Genomic DNA, 22140 nt, shown 5'->3' on the forward strand with positions numbered 1-22140 from the left:
GTTCTGTTCCCTTGGACCCTAATACATCAAGTTGTTCTACATCATTAAATCCATGTCCCTAAGTTGACTGTCATGAAGTAGCAGAGGGGAAATAGTCTTAAACCTGCCCCATCTTATTGCCCCATTTATTATTGGTTGTTAGCCACCCTGAGCCCAGTCTTGGCTGGGGAGGGCGGGATATAAATAAATTTTTATTTTTATTTTTATTATTATTATTATCTATACTCAAAACCTGTTTTCCCTTAAAGGTAGGATATAAGTCAATTTGGTACCTAGTCCACACTTCTTCAAATTTTGTAATGCCGTTCTTCAACAACAAAAAGTATGTGTGAAAATAGCTTGCAAATGTGCGTATTAGGCAAAATTGTGATAATATATGAAATGTGGATGAAGAAGTGTTCAAGCTGGAAAATGCGGAATCAGAATTCCGATTCCTCCATGCCTATTACCACTGACACAATACTTTTAAATGTGTGTGCATGTGTTTAGCTTTTTGTTTTTCAAAGAAGCGGCCGAGGCATAAGAAAGACACACAGTTATTTCCCAATTCTGTTTTGTGAGGAACTAATTCAAAAAACAGATTTCCTAATGGAGACATTCTATGCAAACTGCTGTGCCCAGGGGTGATGCTGTCAACAGATGCCAAACTCTCTGAGCATTTATTTGGACTTGTTTTTGTTAACCCTCCAAAGTGGAGTGTGAAAGGACAGAAGATCAGGACCTGCTATTTGCATCTTCCTAAACTGGCCCTGGCCACATGCGTCACTTGCGCACTCCATTTGTCATGGGCCTTGAGGAGCCATCATGGAGGGGCTGCTCGGATCAGGACAAAGGGTGGGGGTTGCCCAAAGAGGTGGCAGCTGAAAACTCTGGAGAGGAATGAGGATGACGATGCTTTAATATAATTTATATACCACCCTATGCCTGCAGGCCTCAGGGCAGTTCATAGGATAAAATCAGCCTATAAAACCACAAAGGACAGTTAAAATAAAACAACAACCCAATAACACACACACACACACACACACACACACACACGGGAAAAAAAAATCTGGATGCAGCGGATTGGGGCAAGTCACATCAGGACACTGAGAAACATCAGACGGAGAAGCTACAGGCGAGGAGTCCAGTCCCAGGAAGGGACCCAGTGAGTGGTCACTCTGCCAACCCACACCAATGGTCTCAACATCCAGTCCCCTTGCACCTACCCCACTTTCAGCCCCTTCACTGCCTTTTATGCAGCCGCAGCCTCTGCCTCCGTCAGCTTCTGCTGGCAAAGCCTCCAGCCACCCAGGAGCTTCCGTTGTCTGCTGGATCAGGCGAATGGCCCATCTAGTCCTGGATCTTGTTCTCACAGTGGCCAATGGGAAACCCACAAACCAGACCTGAGCACAAGAGCATGCTCCCCCTCCTGCAGTTTCCAGCAACTGGCCTTCAGAGCCATTTACTGCATCTGACTGTGGACTTAATCATACGGGTAGACCAGGCCCCTGAGCCTTGAATGGGACAATTCTAAGCCCATTGACCATGCCATGGTACCTGTGTCATGACTCTTGTGGTGATTCCTTGGCCTGGCTGGCCACAGAACCCTTTGCACTAGGGAGGAGAGGGCTCTCGGGGGCTCTGCCTGCCTCCGCAGGGGAAGCACCAATGCTTCTGAATACCAGTTGCTGGACACTGCAGGAGGGGAGGGGGCTCTTCTGCTTCAATCCTGCTTGCAGGCTTCCCACAGGTTATCTGCTTGGCCACTGAGAGAACAGGATGTTGGACTAGATGGGTCATGGACCTGATCCGGCATGGTTCTTCTCATGTTCCCTCTTCGCTCTGCCTATGGGAGCAAATAACCTCATAAGCCAACCTTTCTGTCTTTCCCAGAAAAGCCCCGTTTGGCACACTTAAGCGACTTATGGATGCAAGCCTGTGATTAAAACAGGAAATAAATGGAGACCAAGAAGAAGGAATATTTGGATTCCATGCACATTCTGCCTCTGACCTAAAGGTTGCTGTAATAAAATGTCTGCCACTAGATATCAGGTGCTATTTAAAAACTAACAAATTGCCTGTCATTCTGATGGGAAATGTGGGCGGGGGGGAGGGGGGAGAAGTTATTGCATATTGTAAAGACTCCTTGGGGTGGAGAGCACAAGAAACCACCTCGTGCCGAGTGAGAACATCGGTCCATGGAGCTCAGTACTGTTTATGTTGAAAAGCAGCAGCTGCCCAGGGTCTCGGGCAGGATTCTCTCCCAGCCTGGGACCTTCTGCATGAAAAGCATAAAACCCCTCTTCTATCACAGAAGTCAAGGAGACATACATGGGAACTTCTGGGTGATCTCCTGTTAGGTACTGACCAGATGCAGACCTGCTGAGCTTCAACAGGGATGCTCCATCACATGCCAGTAAGCCTTGGCCTGGGTCCTTGATATGTCAACCATTGCACAGCCAGTCTATCTCTGTCCCCTCCAGCAGTACTTCCCTGCACTGCCCATATTCTCTTCCAAAGCGCACACATTTATCAACAGCAGTTAGCCATGAAAGCACCAGCTTGGGTAATCCTTCTCCCATCCTAGGTCATCCCTGCTGCTTCCAAGCTATACTGCCTCATGTCAAATAGGGAGGTGGGGAACCAATGCCTAAGGTTTCCTTTTGCTTACCTACTTACAAAATGCTCTCTTAGATGATGCTCACCCTTCCACCTCAGGCCACATGCCCACTGGAGTCCTCTTCACATGCAAATGAAAATCAAAGCAATCTTTAGGTATCAGAGGGTTGTCTCTAATGGAGTGTCTACACTCATGTAGACACATGTATGGAGAAGGACCATTTGGCTCAGGGATAGCATGCATGATTTGCCTGCAGAAGGTCCCAGATTCCATCCCTGGCTAGAAGAATCAGGTAGCTGGTGATGAGGAAAGAACCCTGAGATCCCCCTGGAGAGTCAGTGCCAGTCAGAGCAGACAGAGCTAGACAGACAATAGGAAGTGGCCTGATTCTAAGTCAGGCTATGCTGTTACAATGAGATTTTCCCAAGAGAAAAAAAATCACCATTGATTTATTAATCACTTTCTGCACAATAGTCAAGGCAATGCACAATAAAAAGATCCAAGCTGAATTTGAGCTAAATTTATGCCTGCACCCAGATCCAAGCTACACTGATGTCTTCATCTAGGAAGGGCTCTTCCTTGGAAAAGCCAGGCAGGGGTTCAGATCCAGCACAACACACACCTCCCACAGGAATGCTTCTGGAGCTATTCCCATGAACAAGAGAGTCTAGAAGCAAGCCTGTCCCAAACATTTAATGCTAAGGTGGAAATTCCAAATGGCAAACATGATATCACCTGATGCTGAGATTTTGCCCCAAACTGAAAGCTGACTGTGGAATCCAAATTAAACCAGTAGACTTTATGCACTGGCTTGTCACTTTGAGATGAGAAACCAAGTTCATGACACAATTTCTCTTGCGGGATTCTCACACGGCGACAAGTCCCAGCCTGAGGCAAACCATTGAAAATTGGCATACAGTAAACAAGGTGGCATCAGAATCCTTTGGCCGGACACAGATTTTCAGACAACCAAGTTCCTTGTGTTTCCCACTTCACTTCATAGTGAGTGAGGAAAGTAAAGCAAATCCTGCAGAATTAATTCAAGCACACACACCCTGATTCCACAAAGGCAGCTTTTGCCTCAGTAGGTTAATCTTAAGTGTCACTGAATGGAAGTCCAAGCTAAGGGGTTGTCCTTCACCAGCCTCCTGGTCAGGTAACAGGATGTTTTTGAGTGGGACCCAAGCTCTGCTCCCTTCTGTGGTGGCTGCCCATGAGGCTTTTAAAATGATAGGTTCGCAAATAAGAGTTTTGTTTTGTTTTTAAGAAGGAGATTAGCAAAATGTTCAAGCAAAAGGGGAAAGGGAAAAGGTGCAGCTGTAGCAAAAATCCATCACAAACACATTTTAGGGTCAACCCTGTTTTGATAGAGAGGCCATTTCTTGGGGTTAGGATGGAGAGATGGGTTTTCTCACAACTCAGTAAAACTAGAATTGAGTTACTTAATAGTTTGAGGTATGAAACCAGGAGACAGGAGGCACAGAGAACCACAAGGAGGAGGCAGTTGAGGAAGGGGCATCATGGCAAATCAAGGCTGAGCTTTGGAGCCCGGTCCCAAGTGTTCCCTGGTGGGCAATGCATTTGGGAAAAACTGATTTGGGCTGGAGATTTGGGTTCCTTTGTATGGTGCTAATTTGAGGGAATAAATTAGCAGAAGATGACTAAGGGGGGCAGGGAACGGGGAGAATTGATTTGATGTGGAGCAAGATCTGTTGGGAAATTAATTGGGGGTAAGATGCATTAAAGAGGAACTGATTTGGGGTGACCTGTGGTGGGATGCAAATTAAATTTAAAAAATAATGGAGAGATTTGGGTGGGAAATTAGCTGGCTTGCCTTCTGTGACTTATAAATTCTAATTTTCATGCATGTGTGTGACAATGGGCTCATGCACCAAATCTTCTAAGTACCTAGCAATGTTCCTGTGTCAGACACACCACTTAATACACCCCTGCAAAGAGTTACTTCCACCAGCTGTCCTAATTGTTCCAGTGTCTTGCAGTCTTATCGTCAGAGATTTAAGAGTATGAAGGTCTTTAAAAGAAGGAGCTAAGAAAACAAGCGCAGTAATTAATCAATGGGTCAACTTAAGTGCCTTAATTGCATGAAGCATTTCAAGCGCACACGCATATATAAACTTCCCATTAGGAAACTGCACACCATAAAATGAATTGTACAGTGCCCTCCAGAAATACAAGTCAAATTAAGATATTGCCACATTGCGTTACAATTGGAAAGTGTAAAGGCTGCAGGGACAAATGCTACAGAAAATATTACTGTTGCAACATGTGGGTGCTATTGAAAAACTATGTTTACTTGTTTTCTCTAACAGCTCCTAATCAAAATGAGAAGATATGGGATTTAGGAAGCTGCCTTCTATCATTTCAGACTGTTTCTCCACCTAGCCCAGTATTGCCTTCTCTGACTGGCAGCAGCTCCCCAGGGTCTCAGGCAGAGAAGAATCTTCCCTATGGCCCCTTCTGTTGAATGTTCCAGGGGCTAAGGGGAGCCAGGAAGTTCCTATTCCGCGTCTTGCACAAGCAACACATTCACTAGGCGCTCTTAAGAGAAGGACATCTCCCTTTGCCCTCCACGCCAGGCCTGCAAAGAAGGGAGTTCGGACTTGGAGGGAGAGTTTGCCGTTTTGGATGAAAAGAGGAACCTCCAATTTGTGCTAAAGACAAAGTAACTCAGTGAATCAGAGATCAAGAAGGAGGGAGAGAAAGGAAACAGGAAAGCACAAGTCTCAATCACACCTTGGTAAACCATGATTTGATATTATGCATGAGCCTGCAGCCTGCTCCTTCTCAGGAGGAAATCAGGGCCTATTGGACCACTTCGCCCATCATGTGGGGAATCAGCATTTCTTCATATAAATATGTATTTTAATGTGCCTTAACCAAATAAGCATTCCCTAAGGCATACACCAGCGGGAAGGTAAACGGCGTTTCCGTGTGCTGCGCTGGCTCACCAGAGCAGCTTCATCACGCTGGCCACGTGACCCGGAAGTGTCTCCGGACAGCGCTGGCCCCCGGCCTCTTAAGTGAGATGGGCGCACAACCCTAGAGTCGGACACAACTGGCCCGTAAGGGCAGGGGTACCTTTACCTTTTAAGGCATACACACATATTTTGATACCAAAATATTGAATTTTACATTAAAGTTAAGAGCACATATTACAAATATGATAAATGGAACATCCCTGAAACCTTGCTGATGGCAAGCTCTGTTCCATCCTTTCTCCAGAAGCTATCATACCAGCTCACTCTCAGACCAGCTGGCCTAGGCTGCTCCCTGCCCAGCATGTGCAGACAGGGACTCTTACTTGAAAGTAAGAAAGCGATCCTTATACAGGCAAGTTCTGTCACAGCCTGCCAACCCAAGCCTAATTGTGACAGCACTGCTGGGCTCATGGTATGGCCACCAGAACAGGTTTGTAGATAGCCACTTGCCAAGTTGTAAAAATTGCCTCCAAGGAGCAAGTCAGAAATTACATATACTGTAAAACAAGAAAATCTGTAATAAAAATACATCAGCCTTCAAAAAAGAAAAGAAAAAGAAAAAGGAATTACATATACATATGTGTGTGCATCTGGTGTGCGTTTTTTTGTCCCTTTTCCTTTAAAGGTACAAAATGACTAACAATGTGGGGGGGGGGGAGAGATTGGCTAGGTAACATTTAGTCTGGGCTACTAGGTTTTATAGATTTATTTGGGAGGCTGGACGCGGGTGGCGCTGTGGGTTAAACCACAGGGCCTAGGGCTTGCCGATCAGGTCGGCGGTTCGAATCCCCGCAACAGGGTGAGCTCCCATTGCTCGCTCCCTGCTCCTGCCAACCTAGCAGTTTGAAAGCACGTCAAAGTGCAAGTAGATAAATAGGTACCGCTCCAGCGGGAAGGTAAACGGCGTTTCCTGCACTGCTCTGGTTCGCCAGAAGCGGCTTAGTCATGCTGGCCACATGACCCGGAAGCTGTACGCCGGCTCCCTCGGCCAGTAAAGCGAGATGAGCGCCACAACCCCAGAGTCAGCCACGACTGGACCTAATGGTCAGGGGTCCCTTTACCTTTACTAGAGTATAGTTTGTGAAACATCTCGTACAAAATTCTCCCAATATACCGGTACACATTTTTGTATGCAATTTTTGGTATGCAATTCTGCCTAACACTAATATGTATGTTACATATGCATTTTGAGGCACACTTTGCCTAACTCTATGCATTTTTGCACACATTACTTGGTGGAAGAACAGCACTGCAAAATTCGGAGAAGTGCAAATTTCAAACGATGGCTTTGTTTTGGTTCTTGTATCATTTTGCAAAGTATGAATCAAATAGTTCCACCTTTAAATGTGAACTGAATCACATTTCTCCCACACCCGTAGCCTCAGTAGCATGAAAGAGTACAGTAACCAGTTTACACACCACACCTCTTCCCAGCCAGCCCAGCAGTCAAGTCTGCTGAGCTGCTGCTTAAATTGCTGGTGGCCCATTGCACGAGCCTAGCAGTAGCCAACTTGGCACACACACACACACCCCAGCAGCTGTGCAACCACAGCTCCTATCAGCCGCAGCCTACATGGTGAAAGACGATGGGCGCTTCAGTCCAGCAACACCCAGAGATCCACATTGCCCACCCCCATGAGGCTAAGCTAAGACAGCCCCCCAGCCCCAAGCTTGCATCCCAAGCCCCAAAAGCAAATCCACAACATCCTCACAGCATCTTTATGAAAGGAGAAACCGAGCAAACCCTCCAATCGGAACTGCATGTAAAGGCCTTCACAAAACTGCAGCTAAGAATGGCATCCCAGGGGCAAACTATGTACCTCCCCCACAACACGGGGAAAACCTTAATCCATGTTACAATTTACCCCATCCCATTTTTATTTATTTTTATGTAGTCAGATAAAAGTAAAATGCAACTAAACACAATAATAAATAATCAAATATTTCATGCGTTTCACTGGGAAGTCTTATCAAAACAGAGCATCAAGTCTGAGAGCATTCAGTCACCTTCTGTTTTCCATCTTCACAAGGACACCAGAGAAAAAGGATAATAGGCCTTGCACTGAAGGAGAAGCGTATCGGCAATAAGCAAATTCCAAACTGGAAGAGTTAGAAATTCTGAAGTGTCACATAATGGGAAAGGGGGGGGGGTGTCTGTTAGTGTTCTTTTTATATACGTAACTAATAAAGTCAAAACCAATGTCCAGCAAATGTTCCTCTTTTTGCTGCATCCCGAACCCAAGTCTGCATCTCAGTGAGCCCCCCAAACCAGACCACCTGGTAACAGAGCTTCAGCGAGGCTCCCTTCAGGCGCTTCCAATGCTTTTTACGTTTCTAAATCCATCCTTCTTCCAAAAAGCTCAGGCTCAGAGAATGTGATTGCTTCTTCAAGTTCTGAGCTTTGTGGCTGAGTGGGGATTTGAACCCAGGTCTCCCTAGTCCAGCAGAGGAAATAAAAGGCTGGGGGGGGGTTGTGACAGAAAAATGCACATTATGTAGGCATCACGACACAGGATAAATCATCCTGTGTGTTAGAGGAAAGACTAAGAAGAACTCGATAGAGTGAGGCATATTGGTAACCAGAGTGACTTTCAGAGACCACCACCACAAGGCCTAGGCATGTTTGCTCAGAGGTCCCACCATGTTCAATGGGGCCTATAATTTTTGTCATCACTGCTGCATTCTGGACTGAAAGCAGAGTCAGGCCCTGGACACCCTCCAAAGGCAGCCCCACTGACCCTCTGCAGTCCAACTCTGCAGGTCTTATAAACCCAGCCTTCCATCCGCGCCATGCACAGCAAGTGCTGAGCCCACCCACACCCACATCAGGCACGGGGCAACCTCAGGCTCTGCCACAGACGCCAACCGGCTGTGGCAAGCTGGTCTCCCAAAGCCCACACCTCCATAGGCAGGATTCAGCATTGCTACAATCTGCATAAGGGGGTGGTTTGGGGCGGGGGGGGGGGTTAGTGCACACTTTCTCACTGGGGGCACACAGAGCACATTGCCCAACCTCCCTTGACACAGTAACACCAGAGGACCCATCTCCATGTGACAAATGCTGCCAGGAGGTGGGGAGCACCAAGCACAATAATTTCATTAATGCAGCAATTCAAATATTCTGGTCTGTGTCCCAATTTCGGTGTTTAAGGGCTAGATGAGGGAGGGGAACCCACTCTTCCCCCACCCCTCTTCCGGTGCTAACATCTGAGAGAATTATCCAAGCAGAATAAAGGTGGGGGGTGAATAGAGAGAAGAAAACCAGGTTATAATTTGTCACGCTGTTTACCCCAAGAAAGATGAAGCGGAGAATTTTTAATTGAGTAGCTTCTCCCTCCAGACCTCATTACGGAGGGGAGGAAATAACTCGATCAAAAGCTTCAATTCAGTTGCTACACCGGAGGCATATATCCATATATATGGAAAACTCAGGGAAAGAGAGAAGGGGAGAGATATGCTGAATTTCCCTGGTTTTCCTTCTTCCATCTTTCCAACTTGACTAAAACAGATCTACTGCCCAGCCATCAGCATTGCGCACCTGGGAGCAAGATACAAGGTCAGAACACACGTGGGATATGAATGTGGTCAGAAGAGGATTTGGAGGACTGTCCCATGCAGGTGTCATTACTCAATTTTGGACTCTGGACCAAACAATCATCCAGCCCCCTCCCGTACCCCACAAACCCTTCGGTGGGGGGGGGGGGCGCCTGGCCTTCTGCCCTGACATGCAGTTTCATTTTACACCTGCCAATCCTGCGTATCAGGAAGACCATGCTGGAGACACAAATCCTGGGAGGGCAGATGTGTCAGTCCGGCTAAGCAAGAAATCATATGCATCTGAGCTCACCCTATGATCAATCTGCTAATCTTTCAAATGCCACAGGACTTCTGTCACAAGGATTAAATCACAGAACAGGGTTTTTAAAAAAAATAATAAAATTCAGTGTTGAAAGATAGATGATGGAGGACACATCACAAGGAATGGCAGTGAAGACGGGTTGACCCGGAACAAAGCAAAGAGACTTGGGTGGGGGGGTCTTAAAGGAGGGTTCTGCTCTCCTTGCCTCTTTTCTGGATGGAGACTGTTCTCTCTCTCCTGTGCGCCCGGCATGAGGGAGATCAGCCAGCCATGGCTTGGCTAGCAAATCTCTCTCTCCCTCTCTGCAAGTCCCACAATAGCAGAGAAGAAAAAAGATGCCATGGTTGTGCCAGGAGGAGAAAATCTCCCTGCTTAGTCTCCATGTCTCCTTGCAAGCCAGACATTCACAGCCCAAACCTCCCCTGCATACAGGCACAACTGTTCATTCCTCCGAGCCCCAAGCCATAGCAACAGATTGGCCAGCCTAGTGGGTGGGTGGGGGGCATTGCCTTGCCCTCGTCACCCACATCTTGGCAGAAAATGCGTAATAAAACAAAAGCACACCAATGAAATACCCAAAGGCATTGGGACTGTGATACCTCTAAGTGCTCTGCTCCCCCCCCCCCATAAATGTGTGCTTTTCAGTGGAGGGGGGAAAGAAGAAAAGTGGATAACATCTCCCCCCCCCTCCAAAGCCCGTGCAGTACACTTGCATGGTTTCTCATGCACTTTGCTCTGTCTGCCCCCAAATCACCTGCACTGCTTTAAAATAAATAACAACAACAACAATAAATACCTATTGAGATAAGGCTATATGACTTCTGACACACGTCCACACTCTCCTCCCAGTAGGGAAGGGAACTGTGGGTGGAGGGTGGGTTTCTTTGCGGGGGGGGGGGAGGGATGTGCAGAGATGGAAAGAGAGAGCAGGCAGGAAGGGTGGCAAATAGGAATGCAGCGCCCTAGCAAAAACAGCATCCTGCATTGCACTGCCAAAAGTTGAGCGGGGGAGGGGTATGAAGGGGGGGCACAGGTGTGTCCTCTGAGGGCATTACCCCCCCCCCCAAATGCAGAGAGGGGAGGAGGAGGCGCCCTATTCCTTGGACCTCATCATCCCACCCTGTGCAAAAAGAGTGTCTGCATCCCCCCCCTCCCTATCCAAGAAGCGTAGCCTGCAAGGCTCCGGGTTTCTGCGCCTCTAGCTATGGCTCGATCGCCCCCTCCCCTGACTTTCGAGAAGAAAGGAGCCCCCGGGAGCGGGTGGCATCCATGCAGCAAACACCCACCTCTGTTAAGGATGCACAGGAGAGCAGGCAGCCTAGAAGCCCTTTACGCCCATCCCCATCCCCGGGAGGGCTGGGGCTTTGTCTCGCTCGCCCGCCCTGGGGGGCACAGCCCAGCCTGGCGCGCGCCCCCGCCTTACCTGGCCAGCGCAGGGCGGGGAGGACTCGTCCTCCCCCGAGGAAGGAACTGGACTCCTTGCAGGCGGCCTGAGGAAGAAGAGCAGCAGCAGCAGCAGCAGGAGGAGGAGGAGGAGGAAGGGGGGAGAGTCTGGAGGAGGAGGAGGAGGAGGAGAGCAGGCGCCGCCGCCGCAGCTGCCAGGGCTCTTTTGTAGGGCTCCTTCTCCTGCTTCGCAGCCACACACGGAGACTACTAATTAACCCGGGAAGCTGAGTGCGCCGAGCGCGCCCGGGAACCTGCATGGAGCTGGCGGGGAGCGGCCGCCTCGCAGCCCCCGGGCCCGGTTGCAAGGCTGGAGCAGGCCTGGCGGAGCTTCTGGGAAGGGGCTTGGCGCGGAAGCTGGCCTTCGGGGGTAGACTGCCCCTGCATGGAAGGCTCAGCCAAAGGAGACCCTGCCGCGCTGCTGGAAGCTGGCTTGGTTGCAAGCCGGGGTTCAAATGCAGACTGCCTTTGTGGAGGGAGGTTCCGCTGACATAGCCTTTGAGGTGCTTCTGCCTTCTGGCTAGTGCAGGCAGGGTTGTAGCCAGGATTCAAGGGGAGACCGCCCCTGTATAGGGAGATTTCACTTAAAGAGTTATTGGGTTTCCTTGTGGTTGTGTTGAGTTGTCGCTGGTGTTATGATTAGAAAAAGAGCGTCCCTGTTTTAGGGGGCCACATTCAGCAATGAGGGGGGCAAGGGCGGGATTCTCTGTGCCTCCAGACAAGAGCAACTTGGATCACCTCCTTGCTTGCTTGCTTGCATCCATGCAGGCATCTCCCTTGCAAGATCTGGCCGAATGTGACCTCCCCTGACAGTGCAAGAATTCAATTTCATGACAATTCTGCATAACATGAGGCTGTTGGGAAATCAGGACTGTAGCAGAGCACACCATGTATATATATAATGTTCTAATGCATCTGGGAAAGTCTGTGCAAAATACTTTGCAACCCTGTGATATTACAATTTATATTTCCCCCTTTTTCAGATAGAAGAAACCTGAGGTGCGGAGACAGCAATACAGTGGTACCTTGGTTCTCAAACTTAATCCATTCCGAAAGTCCGTTCCAAAACCAAAGCATTCCAAAACCAAGGTGCACTTTCCCATAGAAAGTAATGCAAAATGGATCAATCTGCTCCAGACTTTTAAAAACAGCCCCTAAAACAGCAATTTAACATGAATTTTACTATCTAGCAAGATTGTATCCATTGCTTTCATTGATCCATAAAATGAAAGCAATAATCAATGTACCGTACAGTGGTACCTCAGGTTAAGTACTTAATTCGTTCCAGAGGTCTGTTCTTAACCTGAAACTGTTCTTAACCTGAAGCACCACTTTAGCTAATGGGGCCTCCTGCTGTTGCTGCTGCCACGCCACCGGAGTCCAATTTCTGTTCTTATCCTGAAGCAAAGTTCTTAACCTGAAGCACTATTTCTGGGTTAGTGGAGTGTGTAACCTGAAGCGTATGTAACCTGAAGCATATGTAACCCGAGGTACCACTGTACTATAAAATAAATACAACAGTATTGTAGATGATAAAAATTATCATCCACAAAGTCACAAAAACAAATTAACCAAAAAAGCCTCAAAAACAAAAACGCAAAATAAATAGCAAAAGCACCAAACTTAGTCTGTTCCGGAAGTCCGTTTGACTTCTGAAATGTTTGAAATCCAAGGTGCAGCTTCTGATTGGTGCAGGCGCCCTGGAAACAATAGCCAACAGCCACATAGGATGTTTGGCTTCCGAAAAATGTTAAAAAAACATAATACTTACTTCCAGGTTTTCGGTGTTTGGGAACCAATGCATTTGAGAACGCAAGGTACCACTGTAATATCTAGCAGAACTAGGTGATTTGAACCCAGGACTCCTGTGTTGTGTTCATAACATTGGAAACTGCCCTTTGCTGGGTCTTTGTGGTCTAGCATTGTCTCCTCTGACAAGCACATTTCCCCCCTCAAATAATTCTGGGTGCTGTAGTTTACCCATTATCATTATAGAGTCAGAATTCTCAGCAGTGCCCAGAATTCTGTTAGGGGGAAATGTGCTTCCAATGCACATTAATGGTGTAGTGTGTAAACAGCCTAAGATCAACCCTGGGGCCCTCTGTACAAAAACCAGATGCTTTGCTGCTGAGCTACAGCCCTTCCCTCAGATGATGATCTACTACGAGCTTGTATTAATCCTGCTTCTTGCAAAAGTGTTTTGTTTTTGTGACCCTTATTTGTCTCATGCTATGGGAATGGTTTTGCGTAGGGTTAAGCAAAGAGCTGCAACTGACTCTCTAGTTCCTTAATTAGTGTAGATGATGGATGATGAAACAAAGGACCAACCTTTCAGCACACTTTGGTGAGGGATATGGATGGGACAACTGAAGATGGTTTGAATAAAGAGTTGATTCTATCTTTATTGTTAATTGCCATGATGGTTATTGGAAGAAAATGGAAATATTTAGAAGGATTAAATAAGGATTTATTATTTTATAGTCAAAACTGGTCTATAGCCACTGTTGAAAAATTAACTCAAAAATGAAAGTATGCTAGAGGGCAAATGTAAAAAAGATTCTTTTTCATCTACTTGGCAAATTATTTCATATATTATTGATGATAACAATGTTCAAAGGACTCCTGTGAAATATGAATTAGATCCATCCTCTAATTCCTGGATCCAGTGCGGATTTAATTCCTGGAATAGCCAGGCTATTTTTCTGTTGAGGTAGTGGCCAGCATGGGCCATTAAGGTAACAAAGGAAGTGGCTCTGTAAATGAATGAATGAATGAATGAATGAATGTGTAAATAAACCATATGTTATAAAAACAGCACAGTCTGCTGTACCTTATTCCAAAGGAAACCGAACCCTGGGGAAGCTCCTGGAACCCCTGGAATCTTACACTACTTGGAGATTGGGATGGCAGGCAAAAATATTGGAAACGTTTCAGAAAAGGGCAACCAAAGTTTTCAAGGGGACAGAGTGACTTCCCTATGATGAAAGGTTGCAGCATTTGAGACTTCCTAGTTTAGAGAAAAGGTGTGTAAGAGACGGCATGGTGGGAGTTTATAAAATCATTCATGGCATGGAGAAGGTGGATAGAGAAGTTCTTTTCTCCCTCTCTCACAACACTAGAACCTGTGGAGATCAGATGAAGCTGAATGATGAAAGGTTCAGCACAGATCAAAGGAAGTCCTTCAAGCAGCACAGAGCTGACCTCCCCAGGACCTGGGTGGCTTTTAGAGAGGTTTAGCCAGTGGTGGAGGAGAGGGCGACTGACAGCTGCCAGCTCCATGGTGGGAGGCGGGAATGCTTCTGAATCCCAGTTGCTGGAAGCCACAGGTGGGGAGGGGGCTCCTGGGCTCAGGGCCTGCTTTCAGGTTCCCCACAGACATTTGGCTGGCCACTGTGAGAACAGGGTGATGGACTAGATGCCTCCCCCTTTGGCCTGATCCAGCAGCCTCTTCTGATGTTCCTAAATAAATAAATGTGCACAAGCACCACAGCAGTGCACATCCTGCCATTTCAAGCCCACTGGAACGTGGCCTAAAGGTATGCTCTGAACCACTGTTCAGAACATTTTAAAATATTTTTAAAGCAAAAGGACAACCCACAGCTTGATTCTTTAAAAGCAGTGGCTGGAAGCTGTTTTAGGGTATGCTGAATACAGCCTTCATATGCCAGGCAGGTTAGGGCCTTCAGTGGTGTGAAATAAATTGGTGGAGACTCTGATGAGAAGGTTAGGAGCACACTGCACGGGTCTCCTCTTCACCTGCAAAACATTAGACAGCATAGCATTGAGATTCTTTCAATATTCTTGTTCATAGGCTTTTTTGATATACGTAAAATGACGTTACAGATGGAAAAGCAGATAGACCAGCACTCCAGTTAAAGTAGAGCAGTTACAGTACTTGCGTCCGTTTCTGAAATCAGGCCTTAATGAAGTCTCTTACAACTTGGGGGTATTACACATTCATCTATACATTAGACATTGCCGGGTGATGAATTATTCAGTTTTGACTGAAGGTAAAATTATAGCAGAAATCAAAGTTTGCTTTCTCTCTGTGTCTGCTCCGGAAAGTGCTATATAAAATGTGTGAGTTTAATGTGCTCTTAATTAGGGGTGCTATTAAGAAGGTGTTTTATGCTCCCCTTAAGGAAAAGTATAAAAACATAAAAACAGTGGAAGAATTTGAATATTTTACCATAACCCTGATACTGTAGTTCATTTAAAGGCAGATGATGAAGGAAGAACATACTGAAGCAGGAAATGCCATGCTCAGCCACTAGGAGCCATTTTGGGGGAATGGGGATTTTGTGGGGCAATTTTTAATTTATCTGTGATTGGGCAAAAACACCCACCCACCCCACTCACACATGAAAACAACGACCACCACAGCCAACCACAAATGAACAGCCACACCCTAGGCCAACCCCAACCTCTCTCACCACCAAAGGAACACAAGTGAACAGCAGAGAACCTGCACAAGCAACACTGACACCAAACCCCACATATATTAAGTAAAATAGAAACATTGCCACCCAACCCCAACCCCACTCATCTTTCTCCCCATCCACCTCTTTCCCCCTTTTCTTCCTAATGTCTCAACAAATGAAACCGATTTGTAAAAAAAAAGAAAAATATTACATGGGGGGGGGGGGAATAAGAGAGACATTGCACACACTTTTGTAAATCAAGAAAATCTTTAATAAAAATACATTTTAATAAACTTTGGGGGATCCCAGCCCCCTCAAATATTTTATTGGGAGGGGGGTGAAGGGACCTGGGCCCCTAGGAGTTGGCTCCTCTGATGCTGAGGCTGGGCAGCCACAGTGAGGTGTTGGAGAATGGAGTTCCCAGCTGCCCTCAGACCAGTATGCAATGCTGACATCAGACTAGGATGGAGGAGAAGTTTGGCTCACTTTGCATTTTCAGGGTGAACTTCTCTAATTCACATTTCCTGAAACAATACATGAACCAGACACCAGGCACTCTTTGAAATTCTCGTGTTTCTGAATTACCTCTATCTGAGTAATGTGTACAAAAGCACATATGCTGGGTTAAAGCATCCATACGAATGCATATATTAGTGAAAATAATGTACCGAAAAGCATCATATTGCCAAGAAATTGCTTTGCAAAATGTGTATACAGTGGTACCTCGGGTTATAGATGCTTCAGGTTACAGACGCTTCAGGTTACAGACTCCGCTCACCTAGAAATATTACCTCGGGTTAAGAACGTTGCTTCAGGATGAGAACAGAAATCGTGCGGCGGCGGCACAGTAGCAGCAGGAGGCCCCATTAGCTAAATTGGTACCTAGGGTTAAGAACAGTTTCAGGTTAAGAACGGACCTCCGGAACAAATTAAGTTCTTAACCCGAGGTACCACTGTACTAGACAAAATTGCATACAAAAATCCATTTGTTAGGGGAAATTATGCTCTATAATGCTCTATAAAAAATAAGTTTTTTATTTATTTATTGGAAACTGGTGCAGAGAATTGAGCTTCAGACTGGCAAAACGAGAAATGGGGAGTAACTGAAACTGACGTATTCACCCCTAAGTAAAAGATAAGAAGTGACATTGGCTTCAGTGCAGAAATTGGGGTGTGGGAGACACCATATTATCTTTACCCCAAGCAGCAAGGTTTCTTAGGAACCAGCTGATGACATGGCTCCCCAAATCAACAGACTGTGGAAACTTCACATTGGACTTCAAGCATCTGGCATTGTGTGCCTCCCCATTCTTCCTCCATACTCTGGGTCCTTGGTTTCCAAATGAGATGCAAAAGCTGCTCTCATCAGAAAAGAGAATTGGGGAGCCATGTCATCAGCTGGTGTTGGTCCACTGTGCTTCATTAAGTCCAGGGTCAATGCAGCCATCTACCAGGAGATTTTGGAGCACTTCATGCTTCCTTCCGCAGACGAGCTTTATGGGGATGCTGATTTCATTTTCCAGCAGGACTTTGTCACCTCCCCACAGTGCCAAAACTACCATGGGTTCAATGCCCATGGGATTACTGTGCTTGATTGGCCAGCAAACTTGCCTGACCTGAACCCCATAGAGAATCTATGGGGCATCGTCAAGAGAAAGATGAGAGACATGAGGCCAAGCAATGCAGAAGAGCTGAAGGCTGCTATTGAAGCATCCTGGTCTTCCATAACACCTCAGCAGTGCCACAGGCTGATAGCATCCATGCCACACCGCATTGAGGCAGTAATTGATGCAAAAGGGGCCCAAACCAAGTACTGAGTACATATGCATGCTTCTACTTCTCAGAGGTCCAATGTTGCTCTATTTGCAATTCTTGTTTTGCTGATTTCATTTAATATTCTAATTTTCTGAGATTGTTAATTTGGGGTTTTCATCAGATGTAAACCATGATCATCACAATTATAACAAATAAAGGCTTGACATATCTCGCTTTGCACGTCATGAGTCTATCTCATATATTAGTTTCACCTTTTAAGTTGAATTACTGAAATAAATGAACTTTTCCACAATATTCTAATTTTCTGAGTTTCACCTGTAAACTGATGTCAGTTTTGGTCCCAAGGCACACAAGGATTGCACCCCCCCCCCCTTTTGGTGCTAAGCATGTCTGGGTCTTATCTGTGTCTAAGTGGGTGATCATCTGGGAACCACATATATGTAGCCTTAAGACCCATGACGGGAGGTGGGATATAAATGCAAGAACCAAGATTCTACTGCCAATCTTATAAAGTTCTGTAGGTGGAAGGGGATGTGGTGCCATCTTGTCCTTTGCCTCAGACAGCAAGATGTCTTAGGCTGGCTATGAGCAAATTTCAAGGTTATTGAGCAACAAAATCTATTCTGCAAGTCTAACATCTCCCTGTGCCCAGTAAAGGTACAGTGCAACTACAGAGATCGTTCAGTTTGTAACTTGAGAGTTAATTTGGCTACCAGTAAGTCATCTAACCAAGAAGCATTGTGGTGGTGGATCTGTTAGAATGCTGCTATTGGCTGTGTAGGTCTTTGTAAGTTTTATCTCAGTATGGTTTAGTTGAGTGTCTCTCTGCTGTGTACAAGGCCTGCAGTAAGAAAGACAAAACTTCTCTCTGATTCTATTCTCCATTTGTTTTCCCTCAAATTATACACTGTTCTTCAGTTTTCTCTAGTAAAGTGTTATCAGGATTTCTTTTCTCTCTCTAGACCCCATTTGCATTATTTAAATTGCTCCCTCTTCAAAACCAACTTCTCCTGTCCCGGGTATTGCTGTAACTGTTCTTCAGCTTGTATAGGGCAGTCACCTACCACACCTATCCTGCCAGTGTGACAGTTTTTGTGCTCCTTCTTGTCAGTGGCAAGCCAAATGTTCAGCAATATTGTGTGGTGTAGTCCTTCTCAGATTGTACCCAGTGTTTCAGTAAACTAAGATTGCAATCTTATTCCCAGCTACATGGAGATAAGCCTCATTGAAAGCGACAAACATGCATAAGGTTCATAGAATTGTAGAGTTGGAAGGGACCCCGAGAGTCATCTAGTCCAACCCTCTACAATGAAGGAATCTCAGCTAAAGCATCTCTGACAGATGGCCATCCAACCTCTGCTCAAAAACGTCCAAGGAAGTAGAGTCCACCAACTCCCACAGGAGTCTGTTCCATTGCCAAACAGCTCTTACTGTCAGAAAGTTCTTCCTGGTGTTTAGTCAGAATCTCCTTCCTTGTAACTTGAATCCATTGGTTCGAATCCTACCCTCCAGAGCAGGAGAAAAGAAGCTTGCTCTATCTTCCATGTGACAGCCCTTCAGATATTTGAAGATGGGTATCGTATCTCCTCACAGTCTCCTCTTTTCCAGGCTAAACACACCCAGCTCCTTCAAGCTGTCCTCATAAGGCTTAGTTTCCAGACCCTTGATCATCTTGGTCTCCCGCCTCTGCATACGTTCCAGCTTGTCAACATCCTTCTCAAATTGTGGAGCCCAGAATTGAACACAGTATTCCAGGTGTGGTCTGACCAAGGCAGAAGAGAGTGGGACTGTGACTTCCCTTGTGGTTTTTTTAAATAAATTTTTTATTAAAGTTTCAAAAGTTTTTTATAACAACAAAACCAAAACAAAACAATACAATATAAATGACAAACAAGAAAATATAAAAAACAAGTATAATTTCAACCCTTATTTTCTTATAACTTACTTCCCCGACTTCCTCATGCCTCCCCTTTCTGTATTCCAATTTCTAATTAAATTTTTCAGCAAATCCTTCCCTTACTTTTAACTTAATTTTAATCTTACTTTTCCTTTTTAACTTATCCATTACCGCTAATAACCACATATTTTCTAATCCAGTGTCATTTTAACATTCATTAATTTTACAATATTTCTTTAAATAATCCTTAAATTTTTTCCCAATCTTCTTCCGCTGTTTCTCTTCCCTGGTTTCGGATTCTGCTCGTCATCTCTGCCAATCCCATGTAGTCTATCACCTTCATCTGCCATTCTTCCAAGGTGGGTAAATCTTGTGTCTTCCAATACTTTGCGATGAGTATTCTTGCTGCTGTTGTAGCATACATGAAAAATGTTCTGTCCTTCTTTGACACCACTTGGCCGACAATACCCAAGAGAAAGGCCTCGGGACTGTGACTTCCCTTGATCTGGACTTCTCTTGATGCAGCCTTGGATAGTCTTAGATTTCCCTCCCTGCTGCATCACACTGTGGACTCATGTCAAGCTTCTGGTGGTCTACTAAAACCCCTAGACCCTTTTTGCATGTACTGCTAGTAAGCCAGGTGTCTCCCACCCTATATTTGTGTATCTGGTTCTTCCTGCCTAAGTGCAGAACCTGACATTTGTCCCTATTGAAACTCATTTTGTTAGGTTGGGCTGCCAATTAAAGCTCATTTAGTTTTAGAAAGAACTAAGAGAAACAAAAATCATGTTTTATTATGCACCATCAGTAATAATTCAAAATAATAAATGCAGACAAACTACTATAAATTATGCAGGTGACACTGGTGATCAAATGACAGCAAATATTGGTAATCAAAAGGCCCAAATTCTCATGCGGATGGGGGGGGCAGAGTGAAGAGTTGCTTAGCAATCATGGGGACCCAGACAAGACCATAAGCATCTTATGATTGAGTGAACCAATCAATGGAGTAGTCAATGAGTCTTTAGACAGGTGAACACAGAGAATATGATGATCCCTTGCTGGCTGTTTTCTTAAGGGAATACTGAAGAAATTACTGGAAAAACAAAAAAACCAGACACCTCGCCCTTGCCTCACTTGTCACTTACAAATGTAGAGCAGGGTGATGGCAGATGACCTAGAAATCTACCAAATGGATGCAAAATTATGCCCAGAGGGAGAGCGTGCGTAAAATGCACCCAGCTTACTGTTGCAAGATACAGTTCAAAGGAATCCTAAGCCAGCCCAAATAAAATTTATTTTGGTGATGTTCAAGTGACTAAAAAGTGTCTTCCCAAATTAAGACTGGTGTTTCAAGATTTAAATTTTCCTTCTTAAGGCAAATCACATTATTATTAATGCTTTTCAGTCAGGGAAAAACCCTCAATAACAAGTAAATCAGGAGTAGTAATTTTAAAACACAGAAAATATGCCTCATCTCCTCTCTTAGTATAGGCATTAATTTCTTCTTATCACAGTTAGGATCACAACTCAGGCTTGCTCAAGTTCCACTAGGACTCCGTTGCAGTCCTTAGGATGGAGGAAAACCACCAGTTTCCCATGGGCCCCAATTCTGGGCTCTTCGCTCAAAACACGGATCTTCTTCTCCTTCAGTTCAGCTATGGCATCTGTTATACTGTTCACCTTTAAAAGAAAAGAAAACTTTTGTCTAAGAAGGATATGGTGGAAACAATACTGAATCTCAATATTAAAAAAAGAAAATTGGATGAAGATCACAAGAGATGCGGAGGCTGGAAAACAGGTTTGTGCTTTAAAAACTAACAAGCCAAGGACAGCCTGGCTGCTGCTGTAGCAAACCAAAGGCTGTGTAGGCTGGGCTTTCCCCACAGGGAGTGGCAAACCAGACGCAGGACATGAGGGCAATAGCCCCTCCTGCCTGTGACCTCCAGCAACTGCGATTCAGAGAAGCCTGATCAGGGTCTATATAGCCACTGGCAGCCTTATCCTCCTCCCAGAATGCATCTAATCCCCTTTAAAAGTCATCCAAGCTGGTGGCCATCTCTACATCCTGTGATAGAAAATTCCATAGTTTAACCATGTGCTTTTTAAGAAGTGCTTCCTTTCGTCTGTCCTAAATCTTAGTTCAGATTTGTTGGATGATCTCAGTGGGTTCTACTCCTACGAGAAAGGGGAGAAAGGGGACAGAGAGACGCTCTGTCTCCACAACACACTAGGCTTTATATAACTATTTCATATTGGTCCCTTGCTCATCTTTTTTTCTAAATTAGATCACCCCAATTCACAAACAAGCTTCTCAAAACGTACCTTAATGAGGGCTAGAAATTTGACCCCTTAAAAGGAAGTAAAAAAATCAGGTAGTAAAGAACCTTAGGAGTCTCAGAATTTTGAATACACTGCCTTACTATGAAGTAAAGCATCCAGGTTTTTCAATGTGATTTAAAAATAAAATTTCAAAAAAGAAGAAAGCGGAGTGGAAATACCTCAATGCAGATATGGTGCATTCCTCCCTCCTTGTTTTTCTTCAGGAAACCAGCGATTGGGCTGTTCTCCCCTAGTGGGTGCAGAAGTTCCAACTTTGTGTTGCCCAGGTCCACAAAGACTGTGTAGACGCCGTGTTCAGGAAGGGGTACCATTTTGCTCACCTGAGCACCCAACACATCCCTGTACAAAGAGGTGGCTTTTTCTAAATTGGGCACTGCGATAGCCACATGGTTCAGTCGACCCAGTTTCCACAGAGACTTCTGAGCCAAGGAAGCAGCATCTGCCAACGTCCGCACTGTTGGAGCAGCTCTTTTTTGCAACCAATTGAGAAGCCCTGAAAAGAAGAGCGAGAGAGAAAGACTGAGAAAAGAACCGCTTCTAAGCAATAAAACCAATGCATACCTTTCTCTCTTCTCCAGGGCACCCCCCCCCCATGTCATTACATTAAGTGGCAATCAGGTACCACACAACACAAAATGGAAATAAGAAATCAGCAGAGGCTGAAGGGTCTCCCTGACATTAGTCCAGTGGACTTTCAGCCGTAATTCCCCTCAGCCAAAGAAAGCTGGCGTGGTGGGGTGGACAGAGTACAGCAGGGCTGGGGAACCCAGAGGTCTTTGGGCTCCAACTCCCATCAGCCC

General features: G+C 45.5%; 2 protein-coding genes across 8 annotated transcripts in view; both read right to left on the reverse strand.

Moving 5' to 3' along the window:
- APBA2 (amyloid beta precursor protein binding family A member 2) overlaps positions 1-10992 on the reverse strand; it is a 107075-nt gene extending 96083 nt beyond the window's left edge. For 3 of the 6 annotated variants that reach the window (XM_028705802.2, XM_028705803.2, XM_028705799.2), the window contains exon 1: positions 10884-10990. The gene's annotated coding sequence lies outside the window, so the exon portion shown is untranslated. Of the gene's footprint in view, positions 1-10256; positions 10279-10746; positions 10859-10883 lie in introns of those variants that run through there. The other 3 variants (XM_028705800.2, XM_028705801.2, XM_077918860.1) reach the window with 3 other exon arrangements.
- An 8776-nt stretch (positions 10993-19768) lies between these two features.
- MCEE (methylmalonyl-CoA epimerase) overlaps positions 19769-22140 on the reverse strand; it is a 5614-nt gene continuing 3242 nt past the window's right edge. For both annotated transcript variants that reach the window (XM_028706630.2, XM_028706631.2), the window contains 2 exons: positions 21499-21833; positions 19769-20680 (listed from right to left, as the gene is read on the reverse strand). In XM_028706630.2, the coding sequence (XP_028562463.2) occupies positions 20528-20680; positions 21499-21833 (488 nt within the window). In that variant the 3' untranslated portion in view covers positions 19769-20527. The remainder of the gene's footprint in view (positions 20681-21498; positions 21834-22140) is intronic.

Source organism: Podarcis muralis, chromosome 14, assembly GCF_964188315.1.
Source record: "Podarcis muralis chromosome 14, rPodMur119.hap1.1, whole genome shotgun sequence".
In the NCBI taxonomy this organism is placed as follows: domain Eukaryota; kingdom Metazoa; phylum Chordata; class Lepidosauria; order Squamata; family Lacertidae; genus Podarcis; species Podarcis muralis.